Source organism: Crocuta crocuta, unplaced genomic scaffold, assembly GCF_008692635.1.
Source record: "Crocuta crocuta isolate KB4526 unplaced genomic scaffold, BGI_CrCroc_1.0 scaffold154, whole genome shotgun sequence".
Taxonomy (NCBI): Eukaryota; Metazoa; Chordata; class Mammalia; order Carnivora; family Hyaenidae; genus Crocuta; species Crocuta crocuta.
The window spans coordinates 13,023,108-13,044,531 of record NW_027530545.1 but is presented as its reverse complement, the minus strand read 5'-3'; the positions used below and the strand labels follow the sequence as shown (position 1 = coordinate 13,044,531).

The 21,424-nt window shown below is 32.7% G+C and overlaps 2 protein-coding genes across 2 annotated transcripts in view; one reads left to right on the top strand and one right to left on the bottom strand.

The window, feature by feature from the left end:
* LRP1B (LDL receptor related protein 1B) overlaps nt 1-21,424 on the bottom strand; it is a 1,854,983-nt gene that overhangs the window by 1,546,592 nt on the left and 286,967 nt on the right. The gene's annotated exons all lie outside the window — the stretch shown is intronic.
* LOC144234508 (transcription elongation factor A protein-like 4) lies at nt 4,576-5,267 on the top strand. Its single transcript, XM_077767841.1, is given in 2 exon segments — nt 4,576-4,746; nt 4,748-5,267. Coding segments are annotated over 2 exon segments (573 nt in total). The 5' UTR covers nt 4,576-4,693.

Below are 21,424 nucleotides of genomic sequence, written 5' to 3'. Positions count from 1 at the left end.
TTTAAGGCACAGTTCCCACTAAAGCAATATGGAGGAGAAAATATAAAAAGACCATAGGCGTCTATCCAACAAGAAGATCTAATAATTATAAACATTTATGCACCCAAACTTGGAAATACCCAAATATAGAAAGCAATTAATAACACACTTAAAGAAACTCATTGACAATAATATAATAATAGTAGAAGACTTTAACACCCCACTTAGAGCAATGCATTAATTGTTTAAACAGAAGATCAATAAGGGAACAATGGATTTGTTGTGTTAAGTTTATTCATTTATTTATTTTGAGAGAGAGATAGAGCATGAGCCCAAGGGGCAGAGAGAAATGGAAAGAGAGAATCTCAAGCCCCAGTGCAGGGCCTGAACTCTTGAGCTATGAGATCGTGACTTAAGCTGAAATCAAGAGTCGGACATCTAACTGACTCAGCCACTCGAGCACCTTGGAGGCAATGGCTTTGAATGACACTTTGGACCAGATGGACTTAACAGATACATTCAGAGTATTTTGTCCTAAAACAGCAGAATATTTATTTTCTTCAAGTGCACGTGGAACATTGTACAGAATATTTACTGTGTCATAAATCAGAGCTCAATCAGTACAAAAAGACTGAGATCATACCATACATATTTTCAGACAACAAAGCTATAAGACTTCAAGTCAACCACAAGAAAAAAAAAAAAAAAGAGAGAGAGATCAGAAGTACATGGAGATTAAAGAATACCCTACTAAAGAATGAATGAAGTTGAGTTGCCTGGGTGGCTCAATCAGTTAAGTGTATAACTCTTGACTTTGGCTCAGGTTATAATCTCATGCTTCATGGGACTGAGTACACAAAGCACACAGAGCCTGCTTGGGATTCTCTCTTTCCCTCTCTCTCTCTGCTTATCCTCTGCTCATGTGTCTCTCTCTTTCTCAATTAAAAAAAAAAAAGAAGAAGAAGAATGAATGGGTTAACCAAGAAATTATATATATAAATGAAAATGAAAACACAACAGTCCCAAACCTTTGGGATGTAGCAAAGGCAGTCATAACAGGAAGTATATAGCAATCCAAGCCTTCCTCAAGAAAGCATAAAAATCTCAAATACACAACGTAAACTTACTTCTAAAACAGCTAGAAAAAGAACAGCAAATAAAGCCTAAAACCTGCAGAAGAAGGAAAAAAATAAAGATTAAGGCAGAAATAAATGATATACAAATTAAAAAACAACAACAACAACAATAACTAACAGTAGATCAGATCAATAAAACTAGGGGCTGGTCCTTTGAAAGAATTAACAAAATTGATAAACCCCTCGCTAGCCTTATCAAGAAGAAAAGAGAAAGGCCCCAAAATAAATAAAATCACTAATGAAAGAGAGAGAGATCACTACCAATACCACAGAACTATAAACAATAGTAAAAGAAGATTATGATCAATTATATGCTAACAAATTGGGCAATCTGGAAGAAATGAATAAATTTCTAGAAATATATAAACTACCAAAACTGAAACACGAAGAAATAGAAAATTTGAACAGACCCACAGCAAAGAAATTGAATCAGTAATCAAACATCTCCAATCAAAACAGAGTACAGGGCCAGATGATGTCACAGGGGAATTCTACCAAACATTTAAAGAATAACTAATACCCATTATTTCTGAATCTGTTAAAAAAATAAAATTGAAGGAAAACTTTCAAACTCATTCTATGAGGCCAGCATTACCTTGATTCAAAAATCAGACAAAGACCCCATTAAAAAGGAGAATTGCAGACCAATATTCCTGACGAACATATATGCAAAAATTCTCAACAAGATACTAGCAAATCAAATCGAACAGTACATTAAAAGAATTATTCACCACAATAAAGTGGGATTTATTCCTGGGCTGCAGGGGTGGTTAGATATCCACAAATTAATCATATGATCCTCTCAATGGATGGAGAGAAGGTATTTGACAAAATACAGCTGCTTGACAAAAACCCTCAAGAAAGTCAGGATTGAAGAAATATACCTCAACTTCATAAAGGCCACATATGAAGAAGCCATAGCTAATATCATCCTCAATGGAGAACACCTGAAAGCTTTTACCATAAGGTTTTGAACAGGTCAAGTATGTTGACTCTGACCACTGTTGTTCAACATAGTACTGGAAGTCCTACCTCAGCAATCAGATAACAAAAAAGATGTAAAAGGCATCCAAATCAGTAAAAAGAAGTCAAACTTTCACTCTTCATAGATGATAGGATATTCAATGCAGAAAATCCAAAAGAGTACACCAAAAATTGCTAGAAATGATTAAAAAAATCAGCAAAGTTGCAGGATATAAAATCAATGTAATAAATCTATTGCATTTCTGCACACCGATGATGAAACAGCAGAAAGATAAATAAAAGAAACAACCTATTTACAACTGCACCAAAAAACATAAGATACCTAGAAAAAAACCTGACCAAAAGGTGAAAGATCTGTATACTGAAAATTCTACAAAGGATATAAAAGAAATTTAAAAATACACAAAGGAATGGAAAAAATATGCCATGCCCATGGATTGGAAGACCAAATATTGTTAACATTTCTATACATCCCAAAGCAATCTGCACATTTAATACAGTCCCTATCAAAATAACAATAGACTTTTTCACAGAGCTATAACAATTCTAAAATTTGTGTGAAAGCAAAACAAACAAACAAACAAAAACCAAATAGCCAAAGCCACGTTGAAAAGCAAAGCAAAGCAGGTGGCATCACAATCCCAGACTTGAAGCTATATTACAAAGCTATAATCATCAAGACGGTATGGTACTGGCACAAAAACAGATACATAGATCAATGGAAAAGAACAGAGAACCCAGAAGTGAACTTACAACTATATGGTCAACTAATCTTCAAGAAAACACGAAAGAATTTCCAACTGAAAAAAGACAGTCTTTCAGCAAGTTGTATTGGGAAAACTGGGTGGCAACATCCAAAAGAATGAAACTGGACCACTTTCTGACACCATAAACAAATATAAGGTGAAAATGGATGAAAGATCTGAATGTGAAACAGGAAACCATCAAAATCCAAAGGAGAACACAGACAGCAACCTCTTTGACCTTGGTCGTAGCAACTTCTTACTAGAAACATCTCCAGAGGCAAGGAAAACAAAATAAAAAATGAACTAATGGGACTTCATCAAGATGGAAAACTTTTGCACAGTGAAGGAAACAATTCACAAAACTTAAAGGCAACCTACAGAATGGGTTAAGATATTTGCAAATAACATATCAGAAAAAAGGCCACTATTCAAAATCTATAAAGAACTTATCAAACTCAACACCCCAAAAATAAACAATGCATTTAAGAAATGATCAGAAGACATGAACAGACATTTCTCCAAAGAAGACATGCAAATGGCTAATAGACACATGAAAACATGCTCAACATCATTGGGGAAACATAAATCAAAACCACAATGAGATATCAACTTACACCTGCCAGAATGGCTAAACTTAACAACTCAAGAAACAATAGATGCTCGTGAGGGTGTGGAGAAAGGGGAACCCTCTTACATGTTGGTGGGAATGCAAACTGGTGCAGCCACTCTGGAAAACAGCATGGAGCTTCCTCAAAAAGTTAAAAATAGGGGCACCTGGGTGGCTCAGTTGGTTAAGCGTCTAACTTCTGCTCGGGCCAAGATCTCATGGTTCATAGGTTCGATTCCCGCATCAGGCTCTGTGCTGACAGCTAGCTCAGAGCCTGGAGCCTGCTTCAGATTCTGTATCTCCCTCTCTCTCTGACCCTCCTCTGCTCATGCTGTCTCTCTCTCTCTCTCTCTCTCAAAAATAAATAAAACATTTAAAAATTTTTTTAAAAGTTAAAAATAGAACTACTCTAAAACCCAGAAATTGCACTACTAGGTATTTACCCAAAGGATACAAAAATACTGATTCGAAGAGAAACATGGACCCCAATATTTATAGCATCAAAGTCAACACTATGCAAATTATAGAAAGAGCCCAAATGCTCATCGACTAATGAATGGATAAAGATGCGGTATATATATATATATATATATATATATATATATATATATATATATATATATATATATATAAAACAGAATATTACTCAAATATCCCAAATAATGAAATCTTGCTATTTGCATTGACATGGATCAACCTATGTATATTATGCTAGGCAAAATAAGTCAATCAGAGATAGATAAATACCATAGGATTTCACTTATATGTGGAATTTAAGAAACAAAACAGATGAACATAGAGGAAGGGGAGGAAAAGTAAAATAAGATAAAAACAGAGGGAGGCAAATCATAGGAGACTTTGAAATATAGAGAACACACTAAGGGCCTAGGGGTGTTGGCTAGGGAATTGAGCCAAATGGGTGATGGGCATTAAGGAGAGCACTTTTGATGAGCACTGGATGTTATATGTAAGCACTAAATCACTAAACTCTACTCCTGCAAACAATACCAAATTATATGGTAACTAACTTGCATTAAAATAAAATCTTAGGAGAGAAGTGGGCACCAGCCTGGGAGCCCGCCCTCTTCCCCTGTCTAGGATCCGGAGTGATCTGCGACTGTTAATTGTTGCTCCAGGTTCTTTCAGGTCTCCATGTCTGTTGTCAGCACTTTGCAAGGCTAGAAAAGGAGGAGGAATCTTCAGAATCTGTGCAGGACAGGAAAAGGAGGGGAAATCTCTACATGGAAAAACTCTGCAGTGAAAATGAAGGAATGTCTGAGAACCAAGGAGAGATGGAATACAAAACAGCCACAAGATACGGGTAAGCCAGAAGTAGCTTGTACTTTGGACGACAAGGAAAAGTTAGAAAATGAGAGAAAGAGAGAAGATGAGGAAATACTAAAGGATAAGGAAAAAACAGAGAGTATGACAAAGCCAAAAGACAGAAAGCCAGAGAGCGAGGGAAAGCCAAAAGAAGAAAAATCAGAGAGTAAACCAAGGGCTGCCGGAAAGCGCCCAGCTGGGGATGATGTACCCAGGAAAGCCAAAAGAAAAACCAACAAGGGGCTGGCTCAGTGCCTCAAGGAATATAAGGAGGCCATCCATGATATGCATTTGAGCAATGAGGAGATGATAAGAGAGTTTGATGAGATGGCCAGGGTGGAGGATGAGGTGAAGAAAACCAGACAGAAATTGGGGGGGGTTATGTGGATGCAAAAAAGTTTACAGGACCCCTTCCACCAGAGGAGCCCAAGGGAACTCAGGGGTGGCTGCAGGGCCGCACAAAGAGGCTTTGAAGACATTCCTTTTCTGTAGTGCCCCTGGTAGGCCTTTGTCAGGCCATGTGCTTTAACCTTATGCTAATACTTGCTTTAGCAATCACTATTACCCAACTGCAGCTCGCGATGTTTCAGTAGCAGATTTTTGTCCATTGCATGGAAAAATGTTTGTGGCACATTGTAAAATTAAAAAGAAAAAGTTTTATAAACCATAAAAAATAAAATAAAATAAAATAAAATCTTAGGAGAAAAAAATAAAAAAAATAAAAAAGACCCTAGTCTTCCCTGCCTCCTTGAAGGTAAATATTACCTTGAAGGTAAATATGCAGGACATATCAGAGGAATGCAAAAACTAAAGTGAAAACAGTGAACATAACTTATACCAGAAGCAGAACTAAGGTAGCAAAAATAAGAATATAACACAAACACTATTAATATCCTCAGAAAGATATAGAAAGGTTGAAAAATATAAAACAAATGGATTTTTTTTTAAATAGAGAGGGTGAAATTACAAATGCAATCAACAAATTAAAAATATCAATGTGTAGGTTGAATAGCAGGATAGAATAGCCTGAAGAAAAATAAATGAGGTGACCTATCAGGTCAAGGATTTTTTTCTAGAAGATATCAAAAGGAGATTTAAAAAAAGATAGATAATAGTCAATGATGTAAAGAACAGAAAAAAAAAAAAGAAAGGTAAAAATTATGGAAGTGAAGAGCAAAAAATCTATAGGAATAATTAACAAAATCAGGAGCTTAGCAAAGAGAAATTACTGCCAAAACTGGAATAAAAAGGAGATTAGTAGGCCAAAGAATACAGAAATATAGAAAATATAGAAAAATAAGAAATAGCTATCGATCTGCTAAAATCTTACTTTATGAAAGAATAAAATATAAAATATTTATGAAGGAATAAAATAAACTATGTATTGTGTGTAAACACCCAGCTAAAAATAATAACTTTCTAGGAAAATATGTGATAAGTTACGAGAAAATAGGTAATGTACATAAACTATCAATCACAAAATAATTTGAAATGAAAAACAAGTCACTACCCAGATTTCTCACAAAATTTCTCCACAGTTATATATATATATTTACCAGCATTTTTGGAACAAATTATCTCTAAATTACATAAATTTTTCTTAAAAAATGAAAAGGAAGAGGCTATCTTTCCTTGAATCAAACAAGGTAAAAACAGTCCAAGAAAAGTAAATTACAGGTATATTTCACTTAGGAAAAGAGCAATAAAGATCCTAAATGTAATATAATTAAATTAATCCAACAGTGTATTGAAAATAATACATGATTATAATTTACTTCAAGAGTTATTTAATGTCAGAAAACCGATTAATGCAATTATTTAGTTAATGAACTAAAGGACAATACAATTACATTATCACTTAGAGTGGCATAGAAAGTAGTCAATAGTGTACAATATCTTTTAACAACAAAAATAAAAGCTTTTTGAAATCTAAAAATAGCATTTCTCTTGACTAAAAAATGTTACTTATAAAATTCTATCACAAATGCCACACTTAGAGAATAAATTTTGATATATTTCTTGCATGCTAAGATTCCATGAGGATGCTTCCAATCACTATTACTGTTTATGTGCTACCCAAGATTATAGCTAATTTAATAAGACACAAAAAGAAAGAAGTATAAACATGAAACAGAAAAAGCCTGACAGTTTGTGGTTGTGTTTTGTTTTATTTTGCAAATTATATGATCATTTACATCAAAAACCCTAAGGGAACACATTTAAAAAAAAAAAGCTATTAGAATTTATAAGTGAACTCAGCAATTTTGTGAGATTATTACAGCTGAAACCAATTACACAGTTACTAGAAAATAAGATTCCATTTTCCATAAGGACAAAATATATGCTATCTAAGAATTAACCTAAAAATAAATGCACAAAGCCTTCATATACAAACTTTTAAATAGTGTTGAGGAAGTAAAAAGATATACCTTTTAAGAGTGATATGACTAAATATTATGAAAAAAACATTAATTCTCATTAAAGCTATTTTATAAAACCCAATTCAAGTCTACTCAAAATCCCCCAGAGTTTTTTTGAAACTTGAAAACTGATTTAACAACAACAACAAAAATCAAAGAACAAAAAAATTATGGAAGCAAACAGGTCTATAGAGAGCTAAAACTACTTTTGAAAATGATAAAAATTATCAAATTTTCCCTACCACATATTAGATCACAAAGTCATTGCACTTAAAAGAGTGTAGGACAGATGCAGAAAACCATGTAGTGCAATAGAACAGGATAGAATGGCCTGAAACATATTTGTTTTCATAAGGCTACTTGATGTAGAGATGGTATTAAAAACTAGAATGGATTATTTTGTAAATATTAAATTTGTAAAAGATGTTTGGTAGAAAATGACTCACTGCATGGAGAAAATTCTCTAACACCATGTTTAAGAAGAAGCTCCAAATCCTCACCTAAATGTGAAGTTACTAAAGGTTAAAACATGAGGGGGATGGGGCAAGCTGGTTGTCTCAGTTGGTTAAGCATCCACCATGCCAATCCAGGGCATGATCTCTGTATTTGTGAGTTCGAGCCCTGCATCTGGCTCTGTGTTGACAACTCAGAGCCTGGAGCCTGCTTCAGAGTCTGTGCCTCCCTCTCTCTCTGCCTCTCCCTTATTGTCACTCTGTCTCTCTCTTTCTCTTAAAAATAAATAAGTATTAAAAAATAAATTTAAAATGTTAAAAAAATTTAAAAGTATCTGAGAATGCTTTAGTGTCAATTAAAGGAAGTAATTAATATATCTGAGTGTAATTAAGGATTCTAGTGTGAAGATTCCAGGAACTGGAAAAGCTATTTTGCAACATTTTAAATCTAAAACGGGAATGACTTGTATCTGTATTATATACAGAATCCTTCAAATTAGCAAAATAAAGACTATGTCAATATGGAATGAGCAAAAATGAATAATCCATAAAAAGAGAAGCTAAAAAGGGTAAAGAAAAATACAGAGATATGACATACCTCACTTAAGAAAAAAATTGCAATGTTTAATGCCAATGAAATATTTCTGTCAAAAAGTAAATGACAAATGCCAATTATTTGTGAGGGTTGGGGAAACAGAAACCATGATAAACTGGATAGGGGCGCCTGGGTGGATAGTCAGTGCAGTGTCAGATTTTGTTGTAGGTCATGATCTTGTGGCTTCTGAGTTTGCCCTGTGTCACACTCTCTGCTCCCAGTCCAGAGCCTGCTTTGGATCCTCTGTCTCCCTCCCTCTCTGCCCCTCCTCCACACACATGTGCATGCATATGCTCGCTCGCTCTCTCTCAAAAATAAGATAAACATTAAAAAAACTGGTGAAGCTATTCTGAAGAAGAAGATTTTTCACATATATCCTGTATTAAGCAATTCTAGCACTGGGGTATACGCACCCAGACAGGTGTCTTGGAGAACACTGGAGGACTGTAAAGGGAGGAGATTAAATATTATGCTGGACATAGGCATGAACCACAGATGCCTCAGGTGACTTAACAGACTGCCTGGCCATGCCGCATATAAAAACTGTTCATAATTCATGATAACAAATGTTTATTTCCAAATGTATTGGATTCATGCTTGGTGTTCATCACTAGAGAGATCTATAAATTATATGTGGTATATGCATAGGCATACAATGGAATTATATCCAGGAGAAACATGGCCCAATGACTGAACTAAAACTAAAATGCAGAATAAAAAAATTGAAGTTATTGAAACTATTAAACTTATAAGTTATTTCTGTCTCAGAGAGTTAACTTTATAACAGTATCATTCAGGTACATTAAAAAATAAATGTGCCCACATGAATACTATAGTTTCAAAAATATATATGCAAATACATTAACAATTCATGGTATATGAAAAGAATATATAGTGTAGAAATTAGAGCAGATATCTATGCAGGGAGGGTAATGTAATCAGGATATGAAAACAAGAGGAAACAATAAAAAAACATTAAATAACCAAAGGGTATTGCCTGAGTAAGATGGTGAAATCTCTAAGGACATGGTGTTTTGCGAATTATCTTTACTGATGCCATCTAGATGCCTAAGGGAGTACCTGAAACATAGTAAATGCTCAATAAATACAATTGAATAAGGACTATAATAAAAGAAGTTTTGTGTGCCATAGATGCTACAAAAGAGTAATTAAAATAAATACTTTGGTTTCTTCATTTTATTGTATTAATTTTAATGTACAGTAATAAAAATTAGCATACCAAAACATAATTATGGGGACTAGTCTACTATTGAACTGTCCATTTTTGTACTAATATCAATTGTTTTAATTACTCAGGCTTACAATGTTTTGTATCTAACACTTACTAAATTTTTTCATTAAGTCTAAAAGTTTTTCAGCAAATTCTCTTTGGGTTTTCTTGGTGGATAATCACATTGTCTACAAATAATGGAAATTTTGTCTATTAATTATTTCATTGTCTTGTGGTTTTGTCAGAATATAAATTGTGATAGTAGGTTTTCTTGGTTGATCATAATCAAATTATTACTAGTTTTTTACATCTTAATTATGGTTTTAACTTTGGTTTAGCAGATCTGAAACATCCCAAAGAAGTATACTATTCCCAAATTATGAGTATTTTTTTTTTAAACTAGAAACTACTTCCAGGGTTTCGTGGCTAGCTGAGTAGGCAGAACATGTGACTCTTGGTTTTGGCTGTAAGTTGGAGCTCCACGTTGGGTGTAGAGATTGCCTAAATATAAAGTCAGGAAGAAAATAAATAAAGGAAGGAAGGAAGGAAGGAAGCAAGAAAGAAAAAAAGAGAAAGGAAGGAAAGGAAGATTCAAGTTCTACTTGTTTTACATTTTTTTTTTGTTTTAGAGGCCTTTTTAAAATTTTTATTTTATTTTTTCTACATTTTATTCCTCCTACTTTCTAATTCCTTTCTGACGAGATTCATGTTCATAATTTAAAACATCTTACAATAATCACTATGGAACATGTGATCAAGTGACAAAAGGAAATAGGATTTTACATGGAAAAATAAAGTTGCTGAGCTTAAATTATGGCTTATGCTAAATATGACCGTAAGCAATTAAAACAAAGTATATAAATGTTCTATATAGAATAGAGTTAATATACTGTAAACTTCCTACTTTTTATTAGAAAGCCAAATTTGATGATTCTATAGCCACATCAAAACTTTGTAGTCAGATGTTAATATTTTTAAAATTCTATCTGAAAAGCACACACCAATTACAAAAAATAAATTATTTAAACCTCAGATTCACAAAGATTTCATAGTCGAAGGAAGGCTAAGAATCTGCTGTTGATGGAGTTCTTTTAGTGTAAGTGAAGATTTTACATGCTTTTTAGAAGAAAACAAAAGTTAGCACCTTCCTCAAATTTTAATGGGCACAACATGTATTCCCAACAGCAAAACACATCAATGGATCAAGTATTTAGTATAGGCTTAACTCTTGAGTTTTACTAAATGCCAAAGCTGGAAAATTTGTTAACTGAATAATTTTTCACTTTTAAACCAGTTACTGTTTCTTCGGAAGGGTTAATTATCAACCCAACTGTCTCTTTGCCAGTACAAATCATTTTCATGGTTCTGGCTAAGATTAATAAGAAAGGAATGGTACTTAGCAAAACAAATTGATTAGCGCCTGTTTGAATGAAAAAGCCAGTCTAAATGAAAAAAACAAACAAACAAAAGAAAGAATTTCAGGATCTTCTCTAGTCTTGTGCTTTGTGACATGGATAGTGTTCTGGAGAGATTTTATTTTTCATAGAATAATTATAGAAACATCTATCATCCATAATCTTAAACATTTCAGAGTTACCCCATTTTTAATATTATCTTGTCAATATGTTGTTGTTGTTTTTAATGTTCATTTATTTATTTTGCAAGAGAGATAGGATGGAAGGCAGAGGGAGAAAGAGACAGAAGAGGGTGAGAAAGAATCCTAAACAGGCTCTGCACTGTCAGCCCAGAGATCCATGCAGGGCTCAAACTCATGAAATGCGAGATCATGACCTGAGCCAAAATCAAGAGTTAGATGCTTAACCAACTGAGCCACCCAGGTGCCCCTTGTCGATTCGTTTTTTATCTAAAAGTCTCATTTTACTTTTAAATTATAATAGATTTTCAGGTAATATAATATCCTATACTATTTTGTATAATATAGAATACACACACACACACACAAATATATATCTGTGTGTGCTCTGCCCTAAAATAAATTATGTATGTGTGTGCAAAAGTAGTCCTCAAAATCCTCACTCCAGGAACAGTTTAATAGGCAGAGGAAAAATGGATTAACCAGCAAACTACTAAGAGCTATCTATTGCCTTTCTGTCCCTCTGGTCCCCAAACATTAGCCCAGAGTAATAAGAATTTCCTGAAGCATGCATAGTTATTCTACTTGACGAGTTTGGAATTCTTTATTTTTTTTCTCCTTAAAAATCAAAAGAATCCTACCAATGCTGACATTAAACATACTGATGGGAATTATGATCATATGTCAGAAAAATATATAACTCCTTTGGGCTCTGTAAGAAGCTGACAGCATTCCCATAAAATATTAACTACTTATAATAAAATCCCTTCACAAGGAGTAAGAGGTTAGTAGAAAGAATCTGGAAGCTGTCAACAATGAATTTTGATTAGCAGGTTGACTTGAATTCCCTTGTTACAGTTGTTTTCAGGTTTCACATAGGTGGATAAAAAAACATGAAAATCACTGGCATATAATCATTATGCAAATGTTTAAGAGATTAAAGAGAAAGTGTGAAAGTTCTGCTCCCAAAGGAATATATAAATAATAAATTGATAGTACTATATTTGGCAGGAATAAGAAAGTTGGTCACCTTAGTGATACCACCTCCTCTGAGTATATGCAACATATCTTCTCCTTTTCCCAAATATAGTTTGCAGATCCTTCAAAAATGCTGTTTTCTTTTCTGCCACATATTTAATTTAAGTGTGTTCAGGAATATTCATATTAGGCGTTATTCTATAGCTATTCCTCTAAGTTAAAAAAAAAATAGATAGCTGTGTGAAAATTTTCCAGTTTGAGAAATGAAAACACAGCTTGAAATGCAATGTATTAGCTATGCGTGAATAAAATTAGATCTCCCAGGAAATATGCATATTAAGTAAAGCAGTGAAAACATCAGATGGGCATTTGAGTACCTTACTTTGATATCTTTAAAGGCAGTACAACAGTTTCAAATTAGAGAGTAGTCTGTTACTGGTTTAGTTTTCCAATAAAGTTTCAAAGAACAGCAATAAGGAATTTGTATTTACGTAAGTACCTTTCACCACATCAGCAGGGTCAGCCTAGCTATTGTCAGGTAGGCATACGTATATGGTAAGTCACATGTTCCTGTAAATGAAATCTCAAATCTGCTAGAATTCCTAACTAACAATCCTTGCTAAGAGAGTGTGCATTGATATACTGTTTTTCTTTTCTTTTCTTTTTTCTTTTTTTTTTTTGCTGAATTTGATATACAAAAGTTCACTTTTAAAACAAATGGCTCTAAAATCCCAACATACTTGAGGGATTAGCCACAATTCTGTCAAGTGGGGATACCCTCAAAATTTTCATTTTCACTTCCCTTGAACCAGACAAAGAATTATTGATGAACCTTTTAAAATGGGGTCTCAGAAAAAATAATTATGATAATTAAAGAGACAGAGTGCCAGTATGAATTGATTTGCATTGAATCAGCTTCAAAATCTAATAAAACCATATTTTTATTAGATGGTTTCTTATAACAAAAAGTTAATCTTTTGTTAATTATAAAATCCCTATGCTTGCATCCTGAGGCCTGAGAAGCTATTGACTTGGCATCCCTTGAAATGAATATTCTTCAAAATATATTCAACATTTATTTGATAAAGGGATTTGTGAATTACTTTTAAATGTTTAAATTTATTTTAATAGTTTTATATATATAAATACATACATGTATGTATGTATAGAGTAATTGTATATATTATATATGATATATAATATATGTATATGATATATATGCATATTATATAATATGTATGTATATATTTATATGGACAGTAACTTTAAAACATCTGTTGATATAAGTCAGGTAAATAGATGAGAATACTTTATATTATTTTGTAATTAAAATAGGATTACCTACATGGCTTAGTTGGTTGAGCATCTAACTCTATTTTTCTTTTTCATGTTTATTATTGAGAGAAAGAGACATAACATGAGAAGGGGAGGCAGATAAAAGGGAGACAGAATATGAAGCAGGATTCAGTCTCTGAGTTGTTGGCACAGAGCTTGACATGGGGCTCAAACTCACAAACCATGACATCATGACCTAAGCCAGAGTCAGATGCTTAGCCAACAGAGCCGCCCAGGTGTCCCAAGCATTCAACTCTTGATTTGGGCTCAAGTCATATTCCTAGGGTCTTAGGATTGAGCCCCACATTGGGATTTGTGCTGAGCACTGAAACCTGTTTAAGATTCTCTCTCTCCCTCTGCCCCTCTACCCAGCTGACTCTAAATAAATAAATAGTGAAAATAAGAAAAAATAGAAAAACAATGATTGTATATTGCTTCCCAGAGAAATAATATGCATTAAAATATACTTTTTTATTGTATCAATATTGATGTTTCTGGTGATCGTTAGCTATCCATCCAAAAAATAATTAAAATGAACAAATAAAACTCATAGATTTAAAATATACACATACTACCAAGCATTTCACTTCTCCAAATCCTAGTGTTAAGGATTATAAATGTTGAGGAGAATCATGCCTTGAAGTACCTGGAACGTGTGGATTGTAAATACTCTGCAAAGAGTATATTTTGGAAAATCTGACTGTTACCATCACTTACCAAGAATTGATAATTATAAAGGATCATGCAACATGAAAGATAATAAAAAATACTTTAATTGTTAATGCTGAATTTCAATTGTGCCTGTTCTGTTTAGGTTAGTGTTTTGTCAAGTTGTACAAATAAATGTTTTATATGTTTTCAAGTATGTCATAGAGAAAAGTATTCCTTTCTTTGCTATTAATCAATAATTTAAAATGTATGTGCACATTGCAAAGTGTCAGTAAAGTTACCAAGGCCAAAAGAAAAAAAAAGTCTTAACGCTAATTATCAATGCGAACTATACAGTATGAACCCATGACAGTTAAGAGTGCAACAGGCTTCATATACAGACTAAAGTTTTTGACTTAAAAAAATCTATTGGAGTTATGCCCTTGTCAAATGAATTGGTAAAAATTAATGAGGAAGCTAATATACAATGACATTTCCAATCAGGTAAATACACAAGTTTAATACAGATGGCAATAAAAAAGAACATTTCTGAGAAAACACTTTAAATACACACACACACACACACACATATGTAAATACATATATTTACAGATATATACATTATGTCCTATCTGGCCTGCCTTGAGACAGATATATTTTCCAATTCTTAAATGCATGGAACAGTACATGTTAGCAAGAGTTAAGGCAGGTAATATTATAACCCTAATTTAAAAATTTCCAGGGTATTTATAGGATAATACAAGGAAATGAAATTCATTATCCTGCAAAGATGCAACAAATCATTAAATATAGAAATAAAATCAATTAGGACAAAAAGAAATGCAATTATGTTACATTCATGTAAATCCTTCTGCGAACTAATTTCCAAATATCAAGCATGACTGATATTCATCACATAAACATTGAGAAAGTGCTTATATTTTTTAAATACATTGACAAGTTCCTGCTGTCTCATAAACAGGAGGAAAATGTTAAATCAGAACACCATCATAATTATGGTTGGGAGTCTCTAATCATCCAAATCTCAGAGCTCAATTTTGTATAACAAAAGCAAGAAAAAAAAAGCAATTGCCATTTCATCAGAAAATGGTATTTTACTATCTTTGCAAAAGGTGATGATTTATTCTTAATTAACAACTGATTAGGCAGCATTTCAAAATTTTTCTAACATCATACAAGACTAACTCGTAAGCAATCAAGGCATTAGATGAAAATTAAAAGCAGGCATATCATAAAGCGTTGACGATCTACACCTGTATTACACATCTGTTGAAGTTCTATTTGCAGGAAAGATAAACTAATCCATTGTCCATCATTTGGAATGTTAACTAAAGCATTCTCTTTATCCTTAGTTTCTAACAATATGGATGCCATAATATAATAATTAGGAAAATTGAAAAAAGAAATACCTAACAGTGCAAAAATCTGGAAAGAAAACAAACTAGAAATGAATTGTATGTAAATAAAATGAATTGTAAACAATGTTAATGTGTATTGATTTTTCCTTTTGATAATGGTCTTAAAATATATTGTTTATAGATATTTCTATCTTTATTGAAATATGTCTCAGATTTTTTTTAACTTACAGAGGAAAAAAGAGCTAAAAAAATGGGCCTAACCTTTTTAATTTATAGGGAAGACAGACTTCCTCAAAAAGGACATACATCCATTTATATAAACGTGAGTAATGTGATAAGTAATATAGCAAATGAAGTATAAATTATAATTCTGGAGAGGAAAAAAGATGACCTAAGTTTTTCTTTTTCTATTTTTTCTTTTTCTTAATTGCAAAGGCAAAAGTAGGTGGAAGTATCAAGCAGAAAGTAAGGAGTGACCAATAGGTGACCTCTATTGGACAGGTTTGTATAAACAGAGAATTGCTTCTAAATATGAGGAAGCCCCTCAACGCTTGCAGTGACCATTCAACTACATTCATTCATTAATAAATTCATTAATAATTTGTATTTTGATAGAAAACGTTAAACTGATGTTCTTTATTTCTTCAGTTTACAAACAAAATTCCATTCTAAGAACAGTAACTCTTTAGTGCCTGACTGGAGTAAGATGTCCATATTTGGAAAATGAAATTGAAGAGCAATGATTTGCTTGGTGTAACAGAATTAGAAGGAATGGGCATACTTGAGTACAATCTTAGAATGAGATTGTAGCAGAGGTGAGTGGGAAAGAAAGTCAAGGGCAAAGGCACTGTGATCCTCAAAATTTCCAGCAAAATCTGCTAACCTCACGCTTGTTTGGTAAAAGTAATTTCCAGTACTGCAAATTTTCAAAGGAGGTTGACTTTGTATTAGATATTTTGTATTTTGGAACCAAAAAAACATTCCAAGAACAAACCTATGCCACCACCCCCGTCCATCAGTTGACACTGGTGAAGATTGTTAGAAGATTGTTAGAATTTTAAGGTTTACCTTCACCATAGTATTGAATAGGTTAAAGCAAAAATGACATGGATATCAGGAAACATGTGATTCCCCCTCCTCCCACACCCAAATATCTGATTTTTGGGTTTAAAAATATAGTCATTTGTAATATCAGTTCTTGGCACAGAATAACTACTCCATAAGTACTTATTGAGTTCATAACTAAAGAAAACAGAGAAAGAATTTGCATTCACAACAATTGGTGAGATAAAGGATCTTCCTGTGTTAATTAATCTTGGAAGCAAAAACTACTATTAATAATCATCCTTTATAACACAAATTATAATCAGTCTTAAAAAAACAAGATGCCGATAGCAAATGCATGAAATACCCAGGTGTCTTAACTGAAGGTACTACGTAGATGCAATAACAATTACCTTAAGTGCTTTCCTTTCTCANCTATTTAAAAGCAAATACCACATATATATATATATATATATATATATAAAAGCCTCCTAGTGATAAATGTTTTTCATTTTATGCAACCTTCTTGAATTACATTTGATGTGTTTACAAATATATACCAAAGCTTCTGAGATATTGGCAAAAGAAAAGTATAGCCTACCCCAAAATCTTCCATTTACATAAAGTGCACAAATTGCTGCTCAAAAATGAAATAATTTTGTTCTGGCAATTCCATAGTCTGAGTTTCAAAGTATTGCTGGAATAGATATCAAAGGTATCATCTGATCCAGCATTTAAGGCAAGAGTTTGTTAAACTATTCTGGACAGTAGGAAACCCATTAATTTGTTTGTATTTGTGCTTCCTCAGACCTGGAGAAACACCATTAAACATAGTTCACCTAGAAACCATCAAAGTGCTTGAAAACAATAAATAGACACTCTCTATTTGTTACTCCTCAAATCTGAACACAAAATATTGAGCCCTTTCCTCACTGAACAAAAGGTATTTTTGTTACTATTTTCTGGAGAATTGAAATTTCTTTTTTTAAAATAATTTTTAAATGTGAAAACCCAGAGAAAAGAAAAAAATGCAAAAAAAAAAAAGGGAAGATGATACAAATTAGAATAGAGAGTATATCTTCTTAGGGTACATGGGTGGCCCAGTGGGTTAGGCATCTAACTCTTGATTTTGGCTTAGACCATGGTCTTATGGTTTGTACAATCAAACCCTCTGTCAGCACAAGAGTCTGCTTGGGATTCTCTCTCACTGTCTCTCCCTGTCCCTCTCATGCTCTTTCTCTCTCTCTCTCTCTCTTAAAATAGTAAGCTTTAAAAAAAGAATAGAGAGTATATTTTCTTACAAAATGGATTTGACTTCTTTCATAATAGCTTGCATAAGGCAGACTTGGGCATATCTTGAGGTTTGTGATGAAAATCAGATTTTGTTCCCCATTTTAATGATCTCCAGTTAGTTCTTGCAAAACTTGTCACCTGTTCAAAGTCTTCTGTTTTGTTTGTTTGTTTGTTTGTTTTAAATGAATGCTGTTTAAATTTGCTTAGTGTCTTGGGTATGAATTCCTGTTAGCTGTATGGACTGGACTACAATTTTCTTAATTGTTAAATGGAGAAAAATCATTCTCTACATTTCTAGATTATTTGTGGATATATCTTAGAAGCTACACATAAATCACCCACCACAGTGTCTGTTATGTAATAGCCATTCAACTAGAGCAATTCTTCTACCCTAAATTGCTTTTTCTTGCAATAGCCCTGCCTGATCACGTATTATGAATATGAAAGCCAGCCTTCACTTTTCCTTCTTTCTCAGCTTCCATATCATTATTTTTCCCCTTCCATCCCTACAAAATTATCTCAAACCTTTATTGTTTTCTACTGGAATATTGCAGTAGATTTCCAACTAGTTTTCTTTCCTCCACCCTCTTCTATCCCCATTTTAGAAAAGGCAAGTCAATTCCAGACTTTAAGAACAGAATACAACTACATGTAAGTCTTTTTTTTTTTTTTTTTTTCCTACTAAGTGAAGTTCAAGTTATTTGACATGTAAGGCCTTCACAGACTAACAAGACTCTGCCTAATTCACAATTACAAGGCACTGGTCTTCTCTGCACTCTTTCACAGGAGAATACTCTTCACCTGCTACTGTGTATATTTACAGTCTACCTCAAGTGATATTCTAACCCCTTTCCTTACCCCAGGGGAAAAATAAATCATTTCCCATTTGGTACCATCTAGATTACTAAATATAAAACTAAATTATTACACATAAATCTTTCATACTTGAGACCTCTAAATAAAAATCCTGATTATTTTCCTGTATTTGTATTTCCACAATATGTAGCCCACAGTAATAGTTAATATAAAGGAAATACTGGTGGAATTTTTGAGAAAGGCTTCATTTTTACATCTAATTGTGAAATTTAGTTAAGAATGGTCCAAGGAGGTAATCTAATTCAAATTCTCTAATTTTAGCCATATTTTTATCATTTCATATTATCTTTTATTTAGGATAATCAGGAGAAAAAATGTGCATCATATTTTGATTACCCAAATTTTAGTTACTCAGAATCTTTGGATAGGTTTTGCTAATTGCCATTTATTTTTGCCCTTATGTATAATTGATAACTGTTTGTTGCTATTCTTCATAAGTGTAATTTCTATGGATTTTTATCTTACAAATTCCCATAACTTATCACATCTACTTATTTATATATCTATTTCTTCTTTCTATATTGAAAATACCTTAAAGTTACAAACCACTTCTCATTTGCATCTTCAATGATTAAGAAATGTTATTTGAATGAATGAATTTGTGCTGATACCAATTCAGATATATAAAATAGAACCAAAAATAAAGTCACATGCAAATACTGAAGCAGATGCAGCCAAAGACAGAAAATTAAGGATAAAAATAAGGATTTCCTTTTCTTCCTCAGAGAATTTACTGATAGGGAGTATTGCTGTTAAATTTAATTTGGATGTCATCTTGATGCACTGTCCAATAATAATAACATTAATAAAAATAGTAAATACACATCAATTTCCCAACACATACTAAATCATGCACCATGAAATATATCAGGCACTGTACTGTGTGTTTTGCATACTAATACCAACAAACCCATGCTATAGTTTATGATCCCTTTATGAATGAGAAATCTGATGTTCTTAGAGATTAAAAAATATTCTCAGGATGACATAACTATAAGAAATTAAGACAATTATTACTATCAAAACAATAAGATAGGAGGGAGAAGAAGAAAAAAAAAGAGTGATGGTCAGAGGCAAACAAGAGGATAGACAGATTAATGGGATACAGGGGAAGACAGAATATCAGAGAAAGCCCCTAAAATGACTTCTAACACAGCAATCAGTTATTCAAAGACTGATTACCTTCTCTTTTCTCCTTTCTAGGGTTAATTTAATCCATTTGGTGCATTTAACTTTTGCTTTTTTGCTTTAAAATTCTTCTATAATCTTGAACTTACTATGTAAGACAAAAAAAAAAAAAGAGAAGAAGAGAATCTTCTTGAAATAGTCTCTTTCCCTTCATATATTTGTTTTATTTTTAAATATTCCTAGTATCTATCATGTTGTGCTGTCTTCCAATTTGTTGTTGATGTCCACTAATATTCTTTGGAATATGCCGTACTACATCCTTGAGTCAGGTAACAACTAGCAACCTCAGCATCACTCTCTTTCTCCTCACATTTCAACCTCCTGAAAATATTGGGGATCTGATCAAAGACACTGTACTGCAGCCTTTGCATTCCAGGGCCATACAGAAGTCAGTATATTCATATTTAATATAAATACCACATGAAATAGAATTATATTTTGGCTTCCTCTTAAACATGAAAATAATTAATAATTTAGAAATGGTAATGCAATATTCTGTCCACAAGTTAGTTTATAAATTGTGTAGAGGGTTGGTGGGACATGGAACTCATAGCAGAAGATTTAAAAGATGTATTTTCAGTACAAATATTACTTCTAAAACATGATGTGACTAAGGGAAGTTGGCAGGTGTTTTGTGTGAGATCCTTTTTTTTCTTTTTGTACATTTCTCTCACTTGCAATGTGCAGTACTTAACCATCCTTTTTGCATTAGCATAAGAACATAATGTTTCACAATGTTAGAATTTAAAGCTAAATAACAAATAGGCTTGTGTTTCCTTTTATACGTTTGTTTCCTTAAAAAAAAAACAAATAGTTTTATTCATGTGTTATACACAGCTTGAAAACAGCACTCTGACTCTATAGTAATGCTGTATTCCTATATTTCAGTTCATTACTCAATTTATCTTTCACACTGATGCCTGGGGAGACTTTTGGAGACAAATTTACATGTGGCTTGTGGGGTGGGAGTTGAAAACTGTAAGACTTAAAAAGAAATTTAGATGGTCTCCTAAAAATAAGATACATATTCTTGTAATTGTACACCAATTTTTACCACTGTCCCAAAAGTTAGCTATTTTTCCAGTAAAACTATATTCACTGTACTTTTATATTCATATGGAGTACATGTCAAATTCTTACATAATCCTACCATATTGACGGAATTATTCATCTTGGCTATAAAAATTCAAAGTAATTAAATTATTTAATTCTTTAAGCTTTCTAGAAAGTCTGAGTTAGATCTTTAAAGATGGCAAGGAGAAGCAATTTACCTTTACTGTTCTTCCTCCTACCACTTGCAAATCATCTATATTTCGAACCTGAGCCATTCTGCTAGTTAATGAAGTTAATGGCTTCATCATGCTGTGTAATTCACATTGTGCAATCTATATAATAAAAGCAGATGATATAGAATATTCCTTATGTTCATGAATATTAAATGTTGAAAAATAATTATACAGTAAAAATAGAAATATAAATAAAAATAATGAAACACTAAAAAAATGTTTGCATGGTAATGTATCACTTTTAAGCAGCTTACCCAGGGAAAATTGTAATAAACATTTCTACAGTAATAACAATTTTCCAGAGCATTTTGATATGTATCATCACATTTG